General features: G+C 46.2%; 1 protein-coding gene across 1 annotated transcript; it reads left to right on the top strand.

The window, feature by feature from the left end:
* The first annotated feature begins 884 nt into the window (after positions 1 to 884).
* LOC124707783 (protein N-terminal glutamine amidohydrolase) lies at positions 885 to 12,953 on the top strand. The gene is made up of 6 exons (XM_047239476.1): positions 885 to 1,017; positions 5,103 to 5,208; positions 5,360 to 5,437; positions 6,049 to 6,182; positions 12,173 to 12,297; positions 12,533 to 12,953. Exons 1-6 carry the CDS (start codon positions 896 to 898, stop codon positions 12,694 to 12,696), a joined length of 729 nt encoding a protein of 242 aa, XP_047095432.1. The 5' UTR covers positions 885 to 895; the 3' UTR covers positions 12,697 to 12,953.
* Positions 12,954 to 21,330: the final 8,377 nt, after the last annotated feature.

Below are 21,330 nucleotides of genomic sequence, written 5' to 3'. Positions count from 1 at the left end.
GCGCCGGTGAGCTGCTCTGCTAGTGCTAGCCAAGATTAGTCGCTTGACGGAGGCATCCATGTTGCGCATGGCGCAACGCTCGTACCGCCCGGTCATGGCGGTCAGCCCCCTGGAAGATTCGGGGAGAAGCAGCAGCGATGAGGCTTCGCTGCGACGGAGGAGGCATCGGCGGTAGCGCTGTGATAGTGTCGGTGACTCTGAGATCTAGAATGGGCAGCTCGCGGTAGCGCCTGGAGAGCACCGCGGCGCCGAGCGCCGTGCGGACGCCGAGACAGCGCAGGATATGCAGAAGAAGATCATCAGGCAGCGTACTGAGGCGGTCCTCGTCGCCGGCCGAGCGAAGCCGCCGCAGACGGAAGCGACCCTTCCTAGCCATCGGAGAATAATTTCGAGCTCCACTCGCCGGCAATTCTACTTGAAGCCCGTAGCGTGGCTCCGCGCAACCCCTAGCGCGCATGGCCCCGGACCATTTAGCGGCGGAGACGGCGGCGGAGGACGATGCGGTGACGAACCGAGCCTGAGTCGGCGATGAAGCGGCCTGCCGCGGCGGCGCAGGTGCAGGCGAGGAAGAGACCTAGCCGGAGCGGCAACGACGCGGCTCGCCGCGATGGTGCAGGCGCAGGCGAGGAAAAACTTAGAGGGGTGGGGGAGGATGCGGTGGGGCTCGCCGTCGCCGGAGAAGTGGGGTTTTGATGGATGGCTGGGGCGGCGGCAGACCGGCGGAGACGGCGGCTCCGACGAGGAACGGCAAGGCGGCGTGGCTTTTTTTTTTTCTGAGTGGGCGAGGAGGCCCAGTCTAGAAGCTCAAAAGCCCATTGTTGCCTTAACATCCTACAGCCCACAAGCGACAAGCCCTTACGCCTGCTTGCTTGCCTCGCCGACCACTCGCTTCTCCATGGCCGACGACGGAGCAGCCGCCGGCGCAGATCACTCCCCTCCTTCTCCGCCTCTCCATCCCGCGGCGCCGAGCAATCCGCCCCTCGATGCAGCCGCCTTCACCCACACCCCGTACTACTGGTAACCGATCCCTCCGCCTTGATCCGTAGTTGCTCGAATTGGTACAACCACCATGGCTCCACCGCGTATTCTTAATTCTTCCCATCGTGCTCGAACACAGGAAACTAACTATGGGTACGAGCTAAAAAAAATTCCTAATGATCAGGATAGATCTTCGCTATCTAGTGATTTAGCTATTAAGATTTACTGATTTGTGTTGAAGATACTTGAGAGTGTGTTAGTGATGTGCTAAGGGGAATGGGGACTAGAGACATAGAATGCGATTATCCCCCTTTCGGGTCTGAAACCCCGTATCAGAATGCAATCTCTATAATCCGTTCTGGCATAAAACCCCAAACTGTGTACAGTCAGTTCCCTCAAAAAAAAAAAAAAAAAAAACTGTGTACAGTCTAGTAGTATTGTTTATGTACAGATGCATCCGAACTCTTTTATTTCCATGTGTTTTAATGGGCTAAGTAGTCAGGGCCTTTTGCGATGATAAACTGTGTACACCACTATACCTAGAGTTCAAAACTTACAGCAAGTCATGAAATAACTCATTTAGTTCCCCTTGAGAGTGGATAAGATTCTCTATTCTTACTAGTTGGAGATGGAGATGTGGAAGCGTTACAGCCTTGTCATCTGTAACAGTTTCTTGTTCAGCTATGATCGTTCCTGCGAGTATGGTACCAATCTCACATGTGAACATATAGCAGTGGCAGGTGAAGAATTAGTTCCTGGTGTCATAATGATACTAAAGTTAGCCAACATATCTCTGCTTGTAATTGCTAGCTACTGTCAGATGGTTTTTGAATGACAATAGTAATAGACGGTGAAATAACCATGGTTTTAAAGGCGCCAAGGCGTCCCAAGGCGATGGGGGGGCGCCTGGACGCATAGGCGCCTAAGGCGCGTTGCAAGGCGACGCCTCTGTTGAAGTTGAAGCTGGACGTGCACACGAGCACGTCGTCCTCTTTCAGCCCAAAAGCCCCTTTCAGCCCAAAAAGCCCAACTAACTATCTAAAGCCTAACCCTAGCGATCCCAGGAACAGCGCACACGAGCACGTCGTCCTCCACTCGTTAGCGCCGCCGGCTCTCCTGGCTCTCCTGTCGCTGACCGCCGGCTCTCCCGTTAGCTCGCTCCTCTCTCTCTTCTCTCCCAATCGATTCCCCTGGTATGTTCCCCTCTCTCTCTTCCCTCTCTTTCCCCATCCCTGGCCCCCAATTTCCCTCCCAGGACCGCCAATTTCAGTTTTCCCTCCCGCCATCGCACAGTTTCCCGCGCGACCGAGGCGTCCAGAAGCGAGGAAGACGGAGATTTTCACGCCTAGGCGACGACTTGGGACGCCTCGGCGACGCTTTTGGACGCCTTAGGCTCAAGTCAAAGGCGACGACGACGCCTTCCAGTCTCGGACCGCTCGGACGCTTAAGCGTCGCCTAAAGCGACGCCTTTAAAACCATGGAAATAACTAATGTTGTTTCAGAAAACAGAAAAAAAAAGTTCATCAAATTTGGCAATGTATCAAACAAGCAGTGTTGTAACTTGTATAAGTTATGAATGCAACACTGGTGCATATTTTCAAACTTCTTTTTTTTCGGTATGAAATGTTGTTTCACCATGCACATCTGGTAGGTCCATGTTTGCAGCCCACAGGCCTACTATGAAAAACTCCAATGGCATGTAAGAGCATCTCCAGTCACGTCCCCCAAACCGTCGGATTGAGCGCTTGGGGGACGTGTTTTGTTCGTGCCGCGTTTGGGGGATGTCGCTCCCCAGCCGCGTCCCCCAAACGCCGCCCCGAAACTTTTTTTAAGGGTTTTTGGAAACACAACCATTTATTAAATATAGCATACAAATAAATATGTTTGCGGAGATTGTGTTCAAATTAAAATACAACAAACAATAAAACAACTAAACAAATGTAATAAATAGGGCTAAATCAATGTGTCGCGGCATTTGCTGATAATCCTTTGATCCTCCACAAATGCTCAACGGGATCAGCTTGAAGTTGATCATGAACATTGTTTTCACGGATCTCTGCATGCATAGCGAGGAAATCAGGCAACTCATGATCAACCTCCGCAAGAGGGCCCTGACACTCATAGGGACCAACATGTGTCCTGGCATGATTCTTGCGATCATCATCGATGATCATGTTGTGCATGATCATACAAGCCTGCATCACCTCCCACATTTGGTCGTGAGACCAGCTTAGAGCAGGGTACCGGACAATTGCAAATTGAGCTTGAAGCACACCAAATGCCCACTCGACATCCTTCCTGCAAGCCTCCTGTCGCGCAGCAAAGTGGGAATTCTTCTGACCTGATGGAGCCGAGATTGTTTAGACAAAAATGGCCCATTTTGGATATATACCATCGGCTAGATAATAGTCTTTGGTATATTGGTGGCCATTGATCTCATAGTTGCATGGTGGAGCATGCCCTTACACTAGTCTGCTGAACACCGGAGACTGCTGCAACACGTTGATGTCATTGTGTGATCCCGCCATACCAAAGAAAGAATGCCAAATCCACATGTCATAATCTGCCACAACTTCAAGCACCACACTATCCATGGCGGCGGTGCACTTCTGAATCGACGAGAACTCGACAACACCTACAGCGTCGTGCTTGAGCTTGAAGTAGGGATCGAACTCTCGAACACCGTGAGGGATATTCATGAACAGACCCTTTCTCATCCTATACCGGCGCCGAAAATTGTCGGCATGTGTTACGTCATCTGCGAAGTAGTCGTTGTGCAGCATGGTATGCCCCTCCATCCTCTGTTGGGGCTTCGACTTCTTTCTGCCCGGCCTTGATCCTCCGCGGCGCGGCCTCTTCCTCTTCTCCGCCTCGGCATCAAGCATGTCCTGGAGGGACGCGATGATCAGCAAATGCTCCCGGATGTCGTCGTCGAAGGCTTGCTCGTCCTCCAGCACTAGGGCAAGCATCTCGTCGTCCCTATCCATGTCTGAAGCAAAATCAATGGTTAAAATTGCGCCGCGGCAGACGAGGCAACGAACAGCAGCCAATCGCGCCTACCTAGCAAGTCGTCGAGCACCTTGTGTGCGCGGAGGTGGGGCGGATTTGACGCCGCGTTCTGGGCGGCGACGGCGGAACGTCCGGCGAGAGTGCCAGCCGGGACGACGGTGCCGACTCTCAGAAGAGATCAGCTGTCGAAACGGCCAGCAAATCTAGCGGCGGCGGAGGGGTGGGAGGCGCGGGAGGGAAGGAGCGACGAGAAAAAGGCGCGAACCAACGGTTTATGGAAATAGTCGCCGACATGTGGGAGCCCGCCTCGTTTTTCGTTGTGTCCGGCGTGCCCGGAGCGTCCCCTGTGGGGCGGGGATGGGCTCGGGGCGCCGGACACCGTATCGGGCCGCGCCGGACAAAAAGAGGCTTTGGGGGACGCGGCTGGGAATGTTTTTTTGTCCGGCGCGCCCCAAATCCCTTTGGGGGACGGTTTGGGGGACGCGACTGGAGATGCTCTAACATCAACCATGATGATTAATTGACTCTTTTGAAGGAAATCATATTTGAGGTTGACCTGGGCACTTGCCAGGAATGAAATTATGTTTAAACTTGTAGTTTCAAACTAGGTGCTAGTCTGCTAGTACATACAATGTGCCAAACTTCGGTAGAGTATCTTCAAGTTAGAATGTCCTACTTGTTTTTAATTTTATTGAATGGGCTTGCTAATTTCTTGTCATACGTTGGCCTTTTTTTTAGCAAATCTGGAAGTTTCGGTGGAAATTTCTTGTAATTGACTTTGTAGATTGATTTAATTATATTAATTGTGACATACTGATGCAAAATTTCTTCGGATGTTATGATTTGTACGAAGCATGCACATATTGAGGATAATTTTTCAACTACAGTTATTATCTTATTGTTCATATGTGCATGACACTTCTAAACCATTGTGTAATGTGTAATGTACAGATTGATACCCCTATTTCATTCACGTGTGTTGAGTTGATGTTCATCCTCCCGTTTCACTCTCTTTAGAGTATTTCTTTCAAGTTTATAAATAAGTAGTCAAAATTCAAAGTAGTTTGCTCTTTTTATTCATTGAATAAGAGCTGGGTTTGCTTTCCACTGTGTAGTGAAGAAAATGTGTACTTGCTATGTAAGGAACTGATTAGATCTGGATTTGCTGATCCTGCGGGCACTGACCTTTACGCTGTTTTCATATCAAATGCGGAAAAGAAGGTAATTTTGTTTTTTCTTATGTACAGTATTATTTTTCTAGTGTTTTAGTGTGCGTCTGACCTCCTTTTGTTTCAAATTTTTTTTAGATAGCAGCTGCCACTTTTCTGCGTTATTTTTTATGGCTTGTGATGTATTTTCCTTGGAATTCCAGGTTCCTCTCTGGTACCAGAAAGCAAGTCCCAGTGATGATGGATTTGTCATGTGGGATTATCATGTAATCTGTATCCAGGTAAAAGCTAAATCAGTTTAGTTTTGCATTTATCTTTATCTTTCTACTATGATTGAGCTATACGATATTTTTCTTAATGAACGTGAAAAACGCGAAATAAGAAACCTTAATGATGAAAATAAATTAGGAGTAAGGCCGTATTTCAATTTTCACTACACCTTAGCCCCAGAAAATATATGCTAGTTTGGCTTGTGGAACAACAATTTAGTTTACCATCAAATGTTTGGCATGCCAAACTTTCGTATCACCTTTGTCTACTTGTCATAGACACAAGTACTAGCCAAGAGTCGCCTAATTTATGTGTGGTGGCCAACCGAACATCCCAATCCTCATGTTTTATTTGGTTTGATAAATGAATTTTGTCCTTATGGTAGGTTTTAGAATCTATTTTTTATATGTGGGCCCTTTTCTAGTTGTTCCATTATGCTGTATTATTGTCTATAGGATGTAAACGCATACTAAAGGGAGGTTATGATCAGTGATGTGGCATTCTGATACGTCATTGTTAATACTCAGCTTATAATATAGATAAATTGATATTAAGATGTATTGTCAACGTAAAAGCATTGCATTTTGTTCATGGCACCTTCTTATTGTTATGCATATGAAAGTCTAGGCGAAACAAAGGAGAAGTTCTTGATCTTGTTTGGGATTTGGACTCCACTCTTCCTTTCCCTTGTCCATTCCTCCAATATGTTTCTGAGACAATTCAGGCACTATCATTTGCTGACTCCATCTATCGAAGGTAAGGTTCTGTTACTTTTGGTGATACTCTTGCAGATATCAGTTACAATCCATTTATACAAAGAAAATACATGGAAGCTGTCTGTAGTGTATCTAAAACATACCATGTGGCCATGTATGTGTTACCACTTACACAGTTGACATGATGCTGCTATTATAGATGAAATATGTCGTAGTGAGCGTAAAAATTGTTTGAAATTTTGGAATTTAGGAATTAGCAATTTAGCATACATCCTTTTCGCGTATTAAATGGCCCTCAATGATCCATAGATGGATCAGATTGGAACATTGATGAGAGCAAATTTGTCACACATGCTACCACTCCTAACTTAGCAGTGTGACATAAGAGCAGAAGGCCGTGGGCCGTGTTAACTGGTGTCGTGTGTGGCCCAATGTGTGTTGGGTTAAATACTCTGAACCTTGGCTGTATCCGTATCGAATGAATGAATGTGTGAAACGATCTCATCTTCTAGCTCTGTTCCTCACCTTCTGCTGTTCTCCTCTCATCCTCTCAGATTCTGCAATTCCTCTGCTGCGACCTGATCCGATCTAGGGCGGGTCGTTACAAATTGGTATCCAGAGCCAGAAATTCCAGGGAATTTTTCTCCGCCCGTACGCGCTCGGTAATTTCTCGGCATCGATCCGTAATTCCTCGCGAAAGGTGGGAATCCGCTTCGGTGGAATCCCGCAGAATCCCTAGCTTGGTTGGATCTGCTTGGAGGAGTCGCAACGGCGCCGGCGAAAGCTTCCGCGCAGACGCAGCAGGTCCTCATGGCGGTGGAGACGACGGGTGAGCAGACGAAGACCTTGCTGGCCCAAATCCTCAAGCGCTTGGATGATGGCGTGATTCTCAGCAATCAGCGCCATGAGGAGCAGGCGGCCTTCAACGCGCAAGTCGCTCAGGATCTCCAGGCAGTGCGCAAACAAGTCGATCTCACGCAAGCAGAGGTGGATAATACACGCCAAGCAGTGTCTGCCGTCACGTCAACAACGACGGCGCGTGCACAGTTGGCGGAGAATCGTGCGGCAACTGCGACGTTCGTCGCCTCGGGGCTCGGGATGCCGGGGTATCCTCGTCTCGCCAACAACGGGATGCCACTGATACCTGAAGCGCCTGAAAACCAATTGTAGCGCCCTCCACCTGTTCGACACAATCACGCATCGAGTGCAGCAGAGGAGAGGGAGCCATTCGTCAAGCCACCGAAACACGATTTTCCCCGTTTCGATGGTCAGTTGCCAAGTCTCTGGTTGGATCGCTGTTTGTCCTATTTCGAGCTCTACCACACTTCGCCAGCCACATGGGTTACGACGGCGTCCTTGTATCTGGAGGGCCGGGCTGCGCTGTGGTGGCAAGCGGCTCGTCAAGCTCGTCGCACCATGACCTGGGAGGTGTTCTCGCACGCGCTGCAAGAAGAATTTGGGCCGGACGAGTTTGAGGTTCAAATGCACACATTATTGCAGCTGCGTCAGACGGGGACAGTAGCCGAATATCGTCTCCAGTTTGAGCAGTACATGTATCAGTTACTAGCTCTTGATCCTGGTCTGAGCACCAAGTTTTTTGTGACACAGTTCATTCTTGGATTGAAGGATGAGTTGCGTGCAGCGGTACGAATCCAAGCTCCTACCAGCATCACTAGAGCCACGGTCTTTGCACGCATTCAGGAAGAAGAGATAGAGGCAAGTAGACTGCGAGTTCGGCCAGCGCCGGCAGGGCGTCCTCCTCCGGCTGCGGTTGCTGCAGCTCCTGTCCATCACCGTCCTCCAGCAGCCCCACGAGTGCCGCCAGATGATTTTGCGCGAGAGCGGCAACTGCGTGACTTCCGACGCGCAAACAACCTTTGTTTCAAGTGCGGCGAAAAATATTCGCATGACCATCAGTGCAAGAAACAGGGTGCTCAATTGTTGACCATTCAGATTGGTGAATTTGGAGAGTTGTTGAATGATGAGGCTGTCAGAGCTTTGGAATTGTTGGATGATCCAGTTTACCCCACAGCTCAATGTTGTCTGCTTTCTTCTCAAGCAACTTCAGGCACTGAATCCTCATCTTGCATCAGAATTCAGGCTACTGTTGGTAACCAGGCAATGCTTCTGTTATTGGATTCTGGCAGCACACATAGTTTTGTTGACTCTGCTTTTGCAGCTCGCCTCAATTGCCCTACTGTCTCTATTTCCCCTGTGCCAGTTAAAATAGAAAATGGCCAATATATACAGTGTGACAAATTGGTACCACAAATGGAATGGTGCAGCCACGGACAAGTGTTTAACACTGATTTGAGGGTTCTGGAGTTGGGCACATATGATGGAGTGTTAGGCATGGACTGGTTGGGAGCCATCAATACTATGAATTGTCGATGGAAAGACAAAGCGATTTCCTTCACTCACAAGGGCAAATGGATAACTTTGCAAGGTATCCTTCCTTCGGTTACTGCAGCAGTGGAACAGATTGACTTACACACATTGCACCAATTGGAAGCTCATAATGATATTTGGGCCCTAGCCATGCTTGAGCAGCCCTCTGACTCCACTCTATCAGTAGATGGAGATATTCCGGAATCAGTGCAAGTGGTGTTGCACGATTTTGCAGACGTGTTTGCTGAACCATCTGGTTTGCCTCCTGCCCGTTTGTATGATCATGCTATTACCTTAGAAGAGGGCGCCAAACCACCCAATTCAAAACCCTACCGGTACTCACCACTGCAAAAGGATGAAATTGAGAGGCAAGTCCGGGAAATGCTACAAGCTGGCACAATTGTGCATAGCATGAGTCCTTATGCAGCACCTGTGCTTTTAGTCAAGAAAAAAGACGGCAGCTTGGAGGTTTTGCATCGATTACCGGCGTTTAAATCTTGCCACGGTGAAGAACAAGTTCCCTCTTCCAATTGTTGATGAGCTACTGGATGAACTGGCAGGCGCAACGCTATTCTCGAAGCTGGATTTACGAGCCGGATATCACCAAATTAGAATGCGCCCAGAGGACGAAGAGAAGACGGCCTTTAAGACACATCATGGCCATTTCCATTTCCGTGTGATGCCCTTTGGCCTCACGAACGCGCCGGCAACATTTCAGTGCCTCATGAACTCGATCTTCGCGGAATATACACGTAAGTTCGTGATCGTTTTTCTGGACGATATCCTTGTGTACAGTGCAAATCTGCAGGAACACCAGGAACACTTGCGAATTGTCTTGTCTCTGCTCCGCCAACATCAATTGTTTGCCAAGGCATCAAAGTGTTCTTTTGCTCAGACCAAAATTGAGTATCTGGGGCATGTCATTTCGGAGGCAGGAGTGGCAACTGACATGGACAAGACTCGGGCGATGAATGCGTGGCCAGTGCCCACTACGGCGACTGAACTGCGAGGTTTTCTCGGCCTCACCGGCTATTATCGCAAGTTTGTTGCCCGTTATGGTATTATTGCAAAGCCACTGACCCAACTGTTGACGAAGAAGGGGTTTCAGTGGAATGAACAAGCTCAGCTGGTGTTTGACCAACTCAAGGCTGCCATGATCAGCACACCGGTTCTTGCTCTACCCAATTTTGATCGGCCTTTTGCCATCGAGACTGATGCTTGTGATACGGGTGTTGGCGCAGTTCTGACACAAGACGGACACCCTCTCGCTTATTTCAGTAAAGCATTGGGAGTCAAGAATCAGAAGCTTTCCACTTACGAGAAGGAATTTCTTGCCGTGATGATGGCCGTGGACAGGTGGCGCGCGTATCTGCAGCGGGGTCCCTTCACCATTCTCACTGATCATCAGAGTTTGTGTAACCTGGGTGATCAACAATTGGACACAGAATTACAACGCAAGGCCATGGCCAAGCTTGTTGGGCTGCAATTCAAGTTTCAATATAAAAAGGGGGCCGATAATGGAGCAGCTGACGCTCTCTCAAGAGTGGGTCATTTGATGACAGTAAACGCTCTATCACTTTGTCAACCAAGCTGGGTGCTTGAAGTGGTTAACTCTTATGAAACTGACATGGAAGCCCAGGATCTCCTTCGCAGGTTAGCCATTCATAGTCCAGACGAGCAAGGCTATTCCCTTAATCAAGGACTGATTCGCTGCAAAGGCAAGTTATGGATAGGGAATAATTCTGCCCTACGGACCAAGCTCATCAGTGCCTTGCACAACAGTGCCGTGGGCGGCCACTCTGGCTCCACATCAACTTACCACCGTCTGAAGAAACTGTTCTGCTGGACTGGGTTGAAAACAGCGGTTGAAGATTATGTGCGACAGTGTCAAGTCTGTCAGCAAGCCAAGCATGAACACAATAAAATTGCAGGGAAACTTCAGCCTTTACCCATTCCTGATGCTCCATGGCAAGATGTCACTATGGATTTTGTCACAGGGTTGCCTATGTCGGAAGGTTTTGACACAATTTTGGTGGTGGTTGATCGATTGACGAAGTTTGCCCATTTTATTCCTCTTCGTCACCCCTTCACCGCATCACAAGTGGCTAAGGCTCTCTGGGATAACGTCATTAAGTTGCATGGCGTGCCACTTTCAATTGTGTCTGACCGTGACTGCATTTTCACCAGTGCTGTGTGGCGGGGTATCTTTACCACGGTTGGAACCAAACTTCTGTACTCAACGGCTTATCATCCTCAAACGGACGGCCAGACAGAGCGAGTAAATCAGTGCATGGAGATGTATTTGTGGAGTGCAATACAGGACAATCCAAAACATTGGCGTCGTTGGTTGTCTACAGCTGAATTCTGGTATAATTCTTCCCACCATGCTTCATTGAACTGCTCTCCGTTCAAAGCTTTATATGGCCGCGAACCAAATTTGGGAGGTATGTTACAGTGGTCAGAAAATAGCACTGACGCTGAACAGATGGACTGGCTTGCTCACACAGAAACTCTACGTGCTCAACTTACTCGAGCACAGCATCGCTTTAAGAAGAAAGCTGACAGAAATCGTTCCGAGAGGGAATTTGCTGTGGGTGACCAAGTGCTGTTGAAACTGCAACCCTACGCGCAGTCCACAGTCGCTAATCGACCGTGTACTAAGTTGGCATACAAGTTTTTTGGTCCTTTTGGTGTGCTTGAAAAATTTGGGAAGCTGGCCTACAAACTGCAGTTGCCTCCTGCTAGTCGGATTCATCCAGTTTTTCACGTTTCACAGCTAAAGCCATTCACCCCAGATTATACACCTGTCTTTGCAGAGTTGCCCAAGCCACCGGATCTTTCAACAATTGACACCATGCCTGTGAAAATCCTTGAGCGTCGCATGGTGAAGAAGGGAGATGCAGCATTGGTGCAAGTCAAGGTTCTTTGGCAGGATCTATCTGAAGCTTCAGCGACGTGGGAAGACTACGATGTGCTGCGTCGTCGCTACCCTGCCGCTCAAATCTGGGAAGGCGCTCCATTTGAAGAGGAGGGCAATGTCACACATGCTACCACTCCTAACTTAGCAGTGTGACATAAGAGCAGAAGGCCGTGGGCCGTGTTAACTGGTGTCGTGTGTGGCCCAATGTGTGTTGGGTTAAATACTCTGAACCTTGGCTGTATCCGTATCGAATGAATGAATGTGTGAAACGATCTCATCTTCTAGCTCTGTTCCTCACCTTCTGCTGTTCTCCTCTCATCCTCTCAGATTCTGCAATTCCTCTGCTGCGACCTGATCCGATCTAGGGCGGGTCGTTACAAAATTGTGATGGTGCCCATGCAAGATTACTTCTAAACTGTGTCAGCCTCCCCATAATAGGTGGAATGGGCGAGAATACTAATTCGAAGTTACTCTTTTTTGTGCAAATATTGCATTTTATTGACTGATGGAGGACAGAATAGCCTTCGTTGGTTACACTGACAAGATAATGAAGATGTTGCTATTATGTTCCCATTCTAGGTTAGATCAAACCTGCTCCGCTGCATCTCTGTGTATATCCAAATAGCTGCACATGTCTATGTCAAAGTATTGGAGGGCATGAATGATAGTTTGTTTTTGGGGTTTGAAATCAGTACTAACTATCTCCCATCTACTGTTTACAGACTTTTCCGTGTAATCCATGGTTCAGTATTTCTTCGATCATTTGCATCAGATAGAAGCCACATGAAGGACCCCACGGGGAACTGGATTGCCTTACCCCCGAAATATGAACCAATTGTCGCTCAAGGTATCAGATTATATGCTTGAACCATCTTATGACAATTCATTACAGTCTCTTATTCTCGTCAAGTAGTTGTTGGAAAGATCAGTCATGCATAGAAAACGTTTACACATCTGGAGATACGATGGCAAGCAGTAGGAAACTTTTTGAACATTATCGTCCATGGTTAATTTTAACTTGGATATAACTAGTGTGTTGTATTTGTAACTCGTTTACTTATCTTTGTTTCTACCTGTTTCAGACGGAAACACCAATAACCTGAGTGAGTACATCGCCATGTCTACCAACGATGTCGGTGACCTGGAAAGTATGGTTAATGATGTCCACTCCAACAAACACGGTGTGGTGACAAACGAAACCTTGCTGCCTAAGTTCTTCTCCCGGTTGCCCGGACGACATCCTTAACAGAAGCTCTTTGAGTTATCGTGATCAAGCAGTGTCAGAATTTTTATTTTGCGATGGCCCATTGACTTCCTTTGAGCGGTTGAGGTCTTACAGTTGGTGAGATCTTATGAACCAAATTTTGTATGATGCTGTGACGGGCCATATATAAAACATTTTGTGTGTGCAGTATATTGCTGTTGTTGAGGTACTCAAGCCTGAAATGCTGAAACAATTGTGATAGCATTTCAATTATTGAAAGCAACTTAAAATGTTCCCCCCTTGTGCTTTGGATCTTACTATTTATACGAACAGTAGGCTTTTCGAAGGCACCACATAACTCTCTCTACTCCACATGGTAACATGGAACCAATTTTTCTTATATATATTTACTAATTGGAGGCACCATAGGAGCCACCACATTAATCCACATCATTAGAATAATTAAGACAATTAGATCTAAAATTTACGGCTAGGATTAATCAAAAAGGCATGATTTGTAATGTAACGTAAAAGGTCATGTTGGCACGTTAGATTTGTTGTATGGTGTTTATACGCCAGATATGGGGTTCACCACGTACAAACGAGCCCAATCCTTATATCTTATATACTTTTTAAACGGTTGAATAGAGCCAACATCATGTATAGCACGGACTCTCCTTCCTCTACGACGTGACTAACAGGCTAGCATCGCACATGAAAAAAAAGAACAAGAGAAACAAAACAGATTGTTATGATCTCGCGCCTGAATTGAGACAATATTTGGCCCGACTCTGTGCACAGATTAGTTTCATCTAGCTAGACAAATTAAATATCTTTTATCCTGTTTGTTTAACCATTGCATGTAGATGCAGATTTAGCGGCGCGGTGACGCGCATGCAGATCACAAGCCTGGTGGCGTGCCATGTGCATTACAGAACTCATGTTATCATCCAAGTTTAGCTTGGCCAACAGGTTGCATCTAGACATCAGGTTTTTGCTCGGCAAGGAAATCATGGGTGATGTTCTCATCACGTCGTCGGCAACAGTGGCCGACGAGAGCCGGAATCCCATCGCCGGAAACAATTTCACTGCTTGACTGTGATTGCCTGAACTCGGCAGCAGCGTGTGGCAGATATCCAGTCATCTCTGGCAACACATCATCAGAAACAACGGATGTCAATGGATTGTCTCAGAAATTATATCGTGAGCAAGTCGCCGTCAACACCTTCACTCCTTGAATGATCTCCTGAACTTGGCAACAGCCGGTGGCAGACATCAAGTCATCTTATACAGCACATCATCGGTAACATCGGATGCCGACGAATTGTCTCAGTCAACACATCGTCGGCAACAGCGGGTGCCAACGGCCGGAATCCCATCGTTTAGGGTTTCCCTCACGTACGTGACGACATGATCTTCCCTACAATGTGATGATATGTTACGGTAATTAGTCATGGCGACAATGGTTAACTAGCAAAACAACGTAAGTTCACTAATTTTATTTACCTGGGTTTTAGTATGTAGAAACATATCAGATTGCATTGAATTTTTGAAAGTAAATACATTGGTCACATATGACTTTTTTGCATACACTTTCAGACTTGGAGTCCACATGAAATACGTAGTAGTTAGTTGATGCATAGATCCACCGGTTGCAGTAATCTGTAGCAAGATAGTTGCATGAAAAAAACCAAAATTTGAATGTGGGTGAAGGCGTACGTGAGAGCTAAGCTACAATATGGCACATTTAGTAATAGGTATTTGGAATGTCGTATCATGTATTTTATTGGACCTATAGCTCTTCGTTGTGCACGAAAAGTTATCCTACTTAAAAACATAACACCAGGGATAAGTATTTGTTGTGTAAACTGCAAGTTCAGTCCTGGCTCATGCTAAATTGAGCATCGCTTTCGATGGTTATTAGGACGCATGGCTGACGAGTGCAAGTCAGAATTCATATGTGCAGAGTATTTTATTTTGCATCCGAGAAATTGCATGTCCATGAAATTTCTTTTGAATACCTATTACTGAATGTAACTTGCTGAAATTGAGCTTTTTGTATTTGAGTGGCAGATACAAAGTCCAAGTATTGCTGGATTTTAGGAACAGTCATCATATGACCTAAAAATGAATTTATGTAAGATTACATTTGACTTTGTATTTGAATTTTCTTCGGGTACTAATTCTTATGCTGATTTTCTTTTTTTCTTTAGTCCAGAACGGACAAGCTTGATTATGAAATCTTGGAGTATATACAACCAATCCTGCCTGTTCAGAACTTATATGCAAACTCGCTCAAGGAAGGTAAACTAATTCGATTTCAAATTTATTTCACGGATCAGTTAGTTTTGATGAATGGGTTCAGCTTTCTTAACAACGAACGGAGAGCATTTTTGGTACTCTTTTGTATGTGAGCTTAATTTCACCACCACCCGAGAAGGAAAATACACATGTAGATGAACATGATTGAATACTAAGTAAGAACATACGTGAAATATTATAATTTTTTTGACTGTTAAGTAGAAAATATGACACTACGAAAATTGTGGAAAATGCGTAGTCTACATTTTAAATTTTAAGCCCCGTGCAGCGCACGGGTTGATGACTAGTATGTATAATTCATTTTTATATTTAAGAGAGTAAAATATAGGAGTTGACATTTGGCTGTTCTTCATACAGGTAGGGCGTGTGTTTTAGGAACTTGCCTAAATTGCCACAAGGTGCTTCTGCATATTGGAGCAGGAAGCAGGTATAGGATGATTCTTGCGTCATGAAGGGATGAAGCAACACGAATGGCCCGAGCTCATGAGATGGTAAGCCGGCAAGAACATGTCTTTAGGGTTAGACAGTATGCCCCTATGCATCATCTACAGTTTATTACTGGTGTTCCTACTTTTGGAGATTTGGCGCCAATTTTTGCTACTGAAGCATACACCATTTGAGTTGTACAAACCACTCGTAGAACGGACACGCTCACATACCAATTCCCAGTGTCATCCATGCCTAAAATCACTAAAGACTGAAACCGTGGATGCAGTACAATAAAAGAAGATTTCCTAGCAGGCTGAGCTGAAGCCATTTTCTATACTTCACACAGGAGGAGAGACACATGTCGTGTATATATAGCAATCAATAGTACTGTCTTAAATTTTACTATGACAAATATAGGACTTCGGATATATTTGAGATAAAATTATAATACTATAGTGTACTATAGTCTGGTATGAATACCTACTAAAGTACTACTACTACTACGTAACATGTACTCGTGTCACCGTCCTTGGTGGCACAAGTATGGAGTCGTAAGTTCTCCGGTGTATGTATTTCCCCACCCTTTCATCTAAGAAATGTATTTTCCCACCTAACACTCCGGTTGTAAAAAGTGGCCACCGGCCATCCACATCGCGGTCATTTCGAACTAGTATAGTGTATAGCTTCCAGAAACATGCAGCTCAACCACGCCAGATGCTCCTCTAACCACCACGCTAATAATAGCTGAAATGAAGAACAACGGCCATTGATCTTGCCTTATTCCAACAGGAAAATATGTTAGCATCACGCCAGGCAAGCCTTGTCCGCAGGTACTCCCTGAGATGAGATTTCTATCTGACAAAAGTAAGATTTCTACCTGTAACATATGGATCACGGTTCTATCTTTCAATTAAATCGAACTGAAGAACAATCAAGGTGGCAACCCAATCACGGAGCTTCGGCGGAAAGCCGTGTCTCTTTAGGAGCTCAAGGATGTATACCCGCCTTATGGAGTCAAGTGCATAGGAGCGTTATGATTTTGCTCTTATGCAGTCTTCTAGCAAGGTTGCGCACATACATGAAATTGTTATGAATACTCATCTTTTTAATGAAGGCACTTTGGGCCTCGGAGACAAGGTCATTCATAAGTGGAGCAAGCTGGAGGGCAATCATCTTGGCAATGATTTTTGGAATGGCTTGTATTAAGATAATGGCCCTATACTGGGTGATCTCCTAGCTCCCTTGTTTCTTTGGCAAAAGCATAATTTTAGCGGAGTTGACCCATGGAAGGTGAGGACATGAGGTTTGTTGAAGGTGGGGAATATGTATTGTCGACGTCATATTAGCACTTTATGTTTGTTATAGGTACTAGCCAGCATCCGCGTAACATGAATCGGCCGAACCGATGAGATGGGATGCTGGCGAGAACATGTCTTTCGGTCTAGAGAGTATGCCAATATGTATGACCTACTGCATGCTGTTCATTTTCTTCGCCACGGATTTCGGCTAGCCAAGCACGCGCCATTTGAGTTGTACAAACTACTCGTAGCACGAACACGCTCACATACCAATTCCCAGTGCCATCCATGCCTAAAACTATAGACTGAAACCATGGATGCAACACAATAAAAAAGGACTGCCTAGCAGGGTTGAGCTGAAGCCATTTCGTATAGTAATTCTCACAGGAGGAGAGAAATACATGTCGAATATATATAGCAATGAATTTTCCTGTCTTAACTTTTACTCTGACATGCACATGACTTGCCCGATGTATTTAAGATAAAATTATAATACTTAACTTTTACTCTGACGGATCAGCACATTTTTTTTGATAAAGGGAATATATTAGTATCAGAAGATACCAGTTACACCCAGCCTCTGCAACAACACAATATCCTAATAACATTATGGATGCACACAGCCAAAAAAGAGAAAAAGAAAACTAAGAAATAAAAGTCCCGCTACAGTATCTCAACCCTAGCAACATTAATACATCCACCTCCAAGATAACACCTGAAATTCAGAATCTTCAAAAGCAACGCCTCCAAGAAGGGGACAGTGTACCAGCGCTTTCGTCGCCCGATCAAAGATCTTAGGTTTTCACCCTGAAGATGGTCTCCGCTCTCAAAACAATGCCTTCAACAAGGACATTGCCAAGCGCAACCAGTTAAGGCCAGACCTTTGGTTTTCACCCTGAAAGGTAAGACTCCAAACTTCACAAGTGCTGCCGCCCCCACTTTCATACCACTGTTGCAAAGCCCGGAACACCAAGCAAGCCCCTCAACAACGCAAAGACTTAAACCTCCATTAGCTAGTCCTCCAAATCCGGTCTTCATGATATTCTCTTCTTCTGACTTCACCATGGATCAGCTGTCACTTGGTGTCAACACAGAAAAGAGCTTCGTGCAGCACCCTCCAAAACCAAACGGTCGGAATAAAAGCATGGGCGCGCACGACCGAATACCACCGATCCAGCAAACTCCAGGCAATAGAAGCACTGTTACATTCGCCGGCGGCGCCTTCCGAAACTCAACACCAGCCAAATCATGAAGGGTAGGCCTCCGGCAGTTCTTCATCTTCGCCCAAGAGAGACCCTAGGACCGCCGCCTTTATTCAGGTCGGGCCCCCCACGTCGGAGACCATCCTAGGCTGGCCAAGGTTGTTGCCCGGAGACACGAAGTCCGGAGACGCCGCACCCGCCGGGGCAACGCCGCAGCCCCATAGCTAGCCCTCCACCGCCGGCCGCCGACACCACGGAGAAGGCAAGGAGGAGAAGGCCTAGGGTTTGACCCCATCCAGCCCGCCCCAACCCGTCCCTCTGTCGCCGGCCAGCCACGCCGCCGGAGGAGCCCACCACCACTCGCCGGGCCGCGACGCCATATGCCCGGAGAACCGCGCGCAAGGCAGCGCCTCACCAGGCCCCGCCCCGATCCGCTGCCTAGGACACGAGGGAGCCGCGAGAATCGCCCGGCCACCACCGTCGGCCGCCCGGGCTTTGCCCGGCAGCTTCCTCCGGCGGTGCGGGGGAGGAGAGGTCCCGACGGCGCTAGGGTTAGGGGAGGAGGGTCGCCCCAGGTCGCCCTTGGCGAGAGCGACAGGGGCGTTTTTTCTCGTACCCGAGAGCGACGGACCAGCACATGACTTAGTAGCACATTAGTATTGTCTGGTCCGAATACCTAGTAACATGTATCTACCGCCGTCTCGGTGTAAATGTATACACAGTCATTGCCGGCAGAAGTATATATGGACTCGTCATTTCTCTGGAGGCCATGGCCATCCGTGCCGCTGTCATTTCAAACAAGTATAGTGTATTAGCTACGACTACGAGAAACATGCATCTCAGCCGCGTAAGCTGCTCTTCTAACTACTAGAATAATGCCAGCTTATTCGTAAACCACCACTCTAATAATAGCCAAAATTATGAAGAAGAACGGACATTGATCCTAGCCTTATTCCAGCAGGATAACTTATCTTCATCAAGCCAGGCAGGCCTTACCGGCACCTACTTCCTGACATGAGATTTTCGGTCTGACAAAGTAAGATGCAACGCATGGATCAAGCGGGCTAATGATTCACACTGCTTAGTCACTGGCACAATTCAGAGCACGGCCTGGTCCATGGTTTCCAAGGTGCTGCTTTGTAACGTCCCAGGTTTAGAGACGATCGAGGGGTAGATTTTAGAAAGGGATATGCATTGCATAGTAAATTCTGGGGAAATTTCGCGCTTTTAAACAAAACCTGCATCGAAGGGGGACAAGTTTCGCTCTCGACACCTTACAGGGTTAGGGTTTCGAGAGTGCGACAAACTTGCAACTCACCTAACTAAATTAGGGTTTTGAGAAGAGAGGAGAGTATTGCATTACAACTTAAGTTGCATGATTGAATTCAAACACAAGAACTTTTGAATTTCAAATTTAAACATCATATGAATATCTCATAATTCAAAATTGAGGTAATTCATTAAACAAATATGAATAATCAAGAATATAAACATTACATTTATTTAGTAAAGCTCATTAGGGAAACTTTGAGCTTTATTAATAATCACACAAGATACATTGTCTTTACAATATCCAGAATTGAAATATAAAATATTACAACACATTACAAGAATTGAATAAATAGAAAAATAGAAAATGAAAATTACAAAGATATTGTAAATGGCTAAACTAGATAAGAAAATCTTCATGATTTTCTTGGACATCACTTGATTGAACTTCTTGATCATTTCCTTAAACCTGCATAGTAAGACAACAAAGACAAGTAAATAGGGATTATGCCAAGTGGTAAAAACCACTTGGCAGGTTAGCAAATATGATCAAATTGAGAGGATAACTCAAACACTGCCGGGGTGTCAAGCCAAAGGACCAAGTCCCAACCTGTGAAGCACACAGGCAGCTCACAGGGATAGCTGCATGTCTCACAACACACACGGACCAGGGGAGAGTCACCTAAGTGACATGGTTGTCTTTGTCGACCAATGAAGCAGGGTACTTGGATGGTATAAAAGCTTTTTCACCAGCAAACCCTAGCTGCTCATCGGCAGAATCTCCAAAGGGTAAGAACACCAAGAACAACAAGAACTGGAAGAACAGCCAGAGCTGTTCAACCTGTCCAACCTCACCACTGAATCAGACCAAGAATCACAAGTCACAAGGAGGAGCAGGGCAAGTCAAGCAAAACCCCAGAAGCAAATCCTCTACAACAACACTTTAATCTAGGAGCTGGAGTGAGGTATACACTTCATCATGAGCAAACCAGATGGTTTTGCTCATAAATTGCACGAACATGATCTCAAACACACCACAAGGGTAGAAACCCTATATGTGAGTCATCATATGGCTACTCGGCCAAATTGGTGCAAGTGAACAAGAGAGAAACAAATAGGAAAGCACCACGGGAACATTGGCTATGCCAAACCGGTGACATAATCAAAGAAATCCAACAAGGGATGATCCTATCTAGCTAATCAGTTTCACTCAGCACCTATAGCCACTACACCATCAGACAGATAGACTATAAAGTGTCTATTCTTGTTTGTCAACATCAAAGATCACTGGAAATCCAACAAGGAATTACCCAGTGATGCATTCACTAAGCCATAACAAGCCAACCAGGGTGGGAGCTACCTAAACAGCAATGAATTGCTGTCAAGGTTACCTCAACCACTGAAACAGCCAAACCACCAAGCCAAGCACAAATATCATCACCCAGATTTGGGTTCAAAGATGAGCTAGGGTCCCCAACCACTGTTGGCATCCCTCTAGCTCCATTAAGTTCATCACAAGAATCATCACTGCAAGCAGTTCATCTCATTTATCCATCAAACAAAGTAAGGTAATACAGATAAATGAATTACACAAGTAACCAAGCCACCAGAATCATGCACATGATCCAGAGGATCACTGCAAGCATCGAGTGATGCTTGAGCAAGCACCGACAATGATGCATGTGCCACACTTATACACGAGAGAAGTAACGACAAGACACGAGCAACGGGTAACCAATCCAATGATCAGCTATTGATGCTCACATGATCATTAAAGCTTGTTAGAGCATGCTACTTGCATGCTAGAACTCATTCTAAGCATTAACACATGGACGGATAATTAAATTAATCATATAAGCGAACAATTGCATCACAGATAAGGGCATCAGGCAGCACAATTGTATCCAGAAGCACTTCATCAAAGAAAGGGGCAGTTAAATTAACAACTAGGCTCAAATGAGCATGTCCATGAATTAAAGCACAGCTAAAATCTCATCAGGAGCACTGGCACTTGCCAAAGGCAAGGATCATCACAGTATGATCAAGTCAGGGGCAAGCAATGGCATGTACGGTAGAGGCGTAGTACACCAAGCAACGGCGGGAGCCACTAAATTACACGAGCACCACAGCATGATTATAAGCAAGAGATTCATGAG

The sequence above is a fragment of the Lolium rigidum genome, chromosome 4 (genome assembly GCF_022539505.1).
Source record: "Lolium rigidum isolate FL_2022 chromosome 4, APGP_CSIRO_Lrig_0.1, whole genome shotgun sequence".
In the NCBI taxonomy this organism is placed as follows: Eukaryota; Viridiplantae; Streptophyta; class Magnoliopsida; order Poales; family Poaceae; genus Lolium; species Lolium rigidum.
Note: the sequence above shows the minus strand (reverse complement) of the source record. Positions and strands in the feature narration are given on the sequence as shown.

Coding starts and splice junctions, on each gene's coding strand:
- LOC124707783 (XM_047239476.1), top strand. CDS start 896: ATGGCCGACGACGGAGCAGCCGCCGGCGCAGATCACTCCCCTCCTTCT. Junction 5,438..6,048: donor ATCATGTAATCTGTATCCAG/GTAAAAGCTAAA, acceptor TGCATATGAAAG/TCTAGGCGAAACAAAGGAGA. Junction 6,183..12,172: donor GCTGACTCCATCTATCGAAG/GTAAGGTTCTGT, acceptor TACTGTTTACAG/ACTTTTCCGTGTAATCCATG.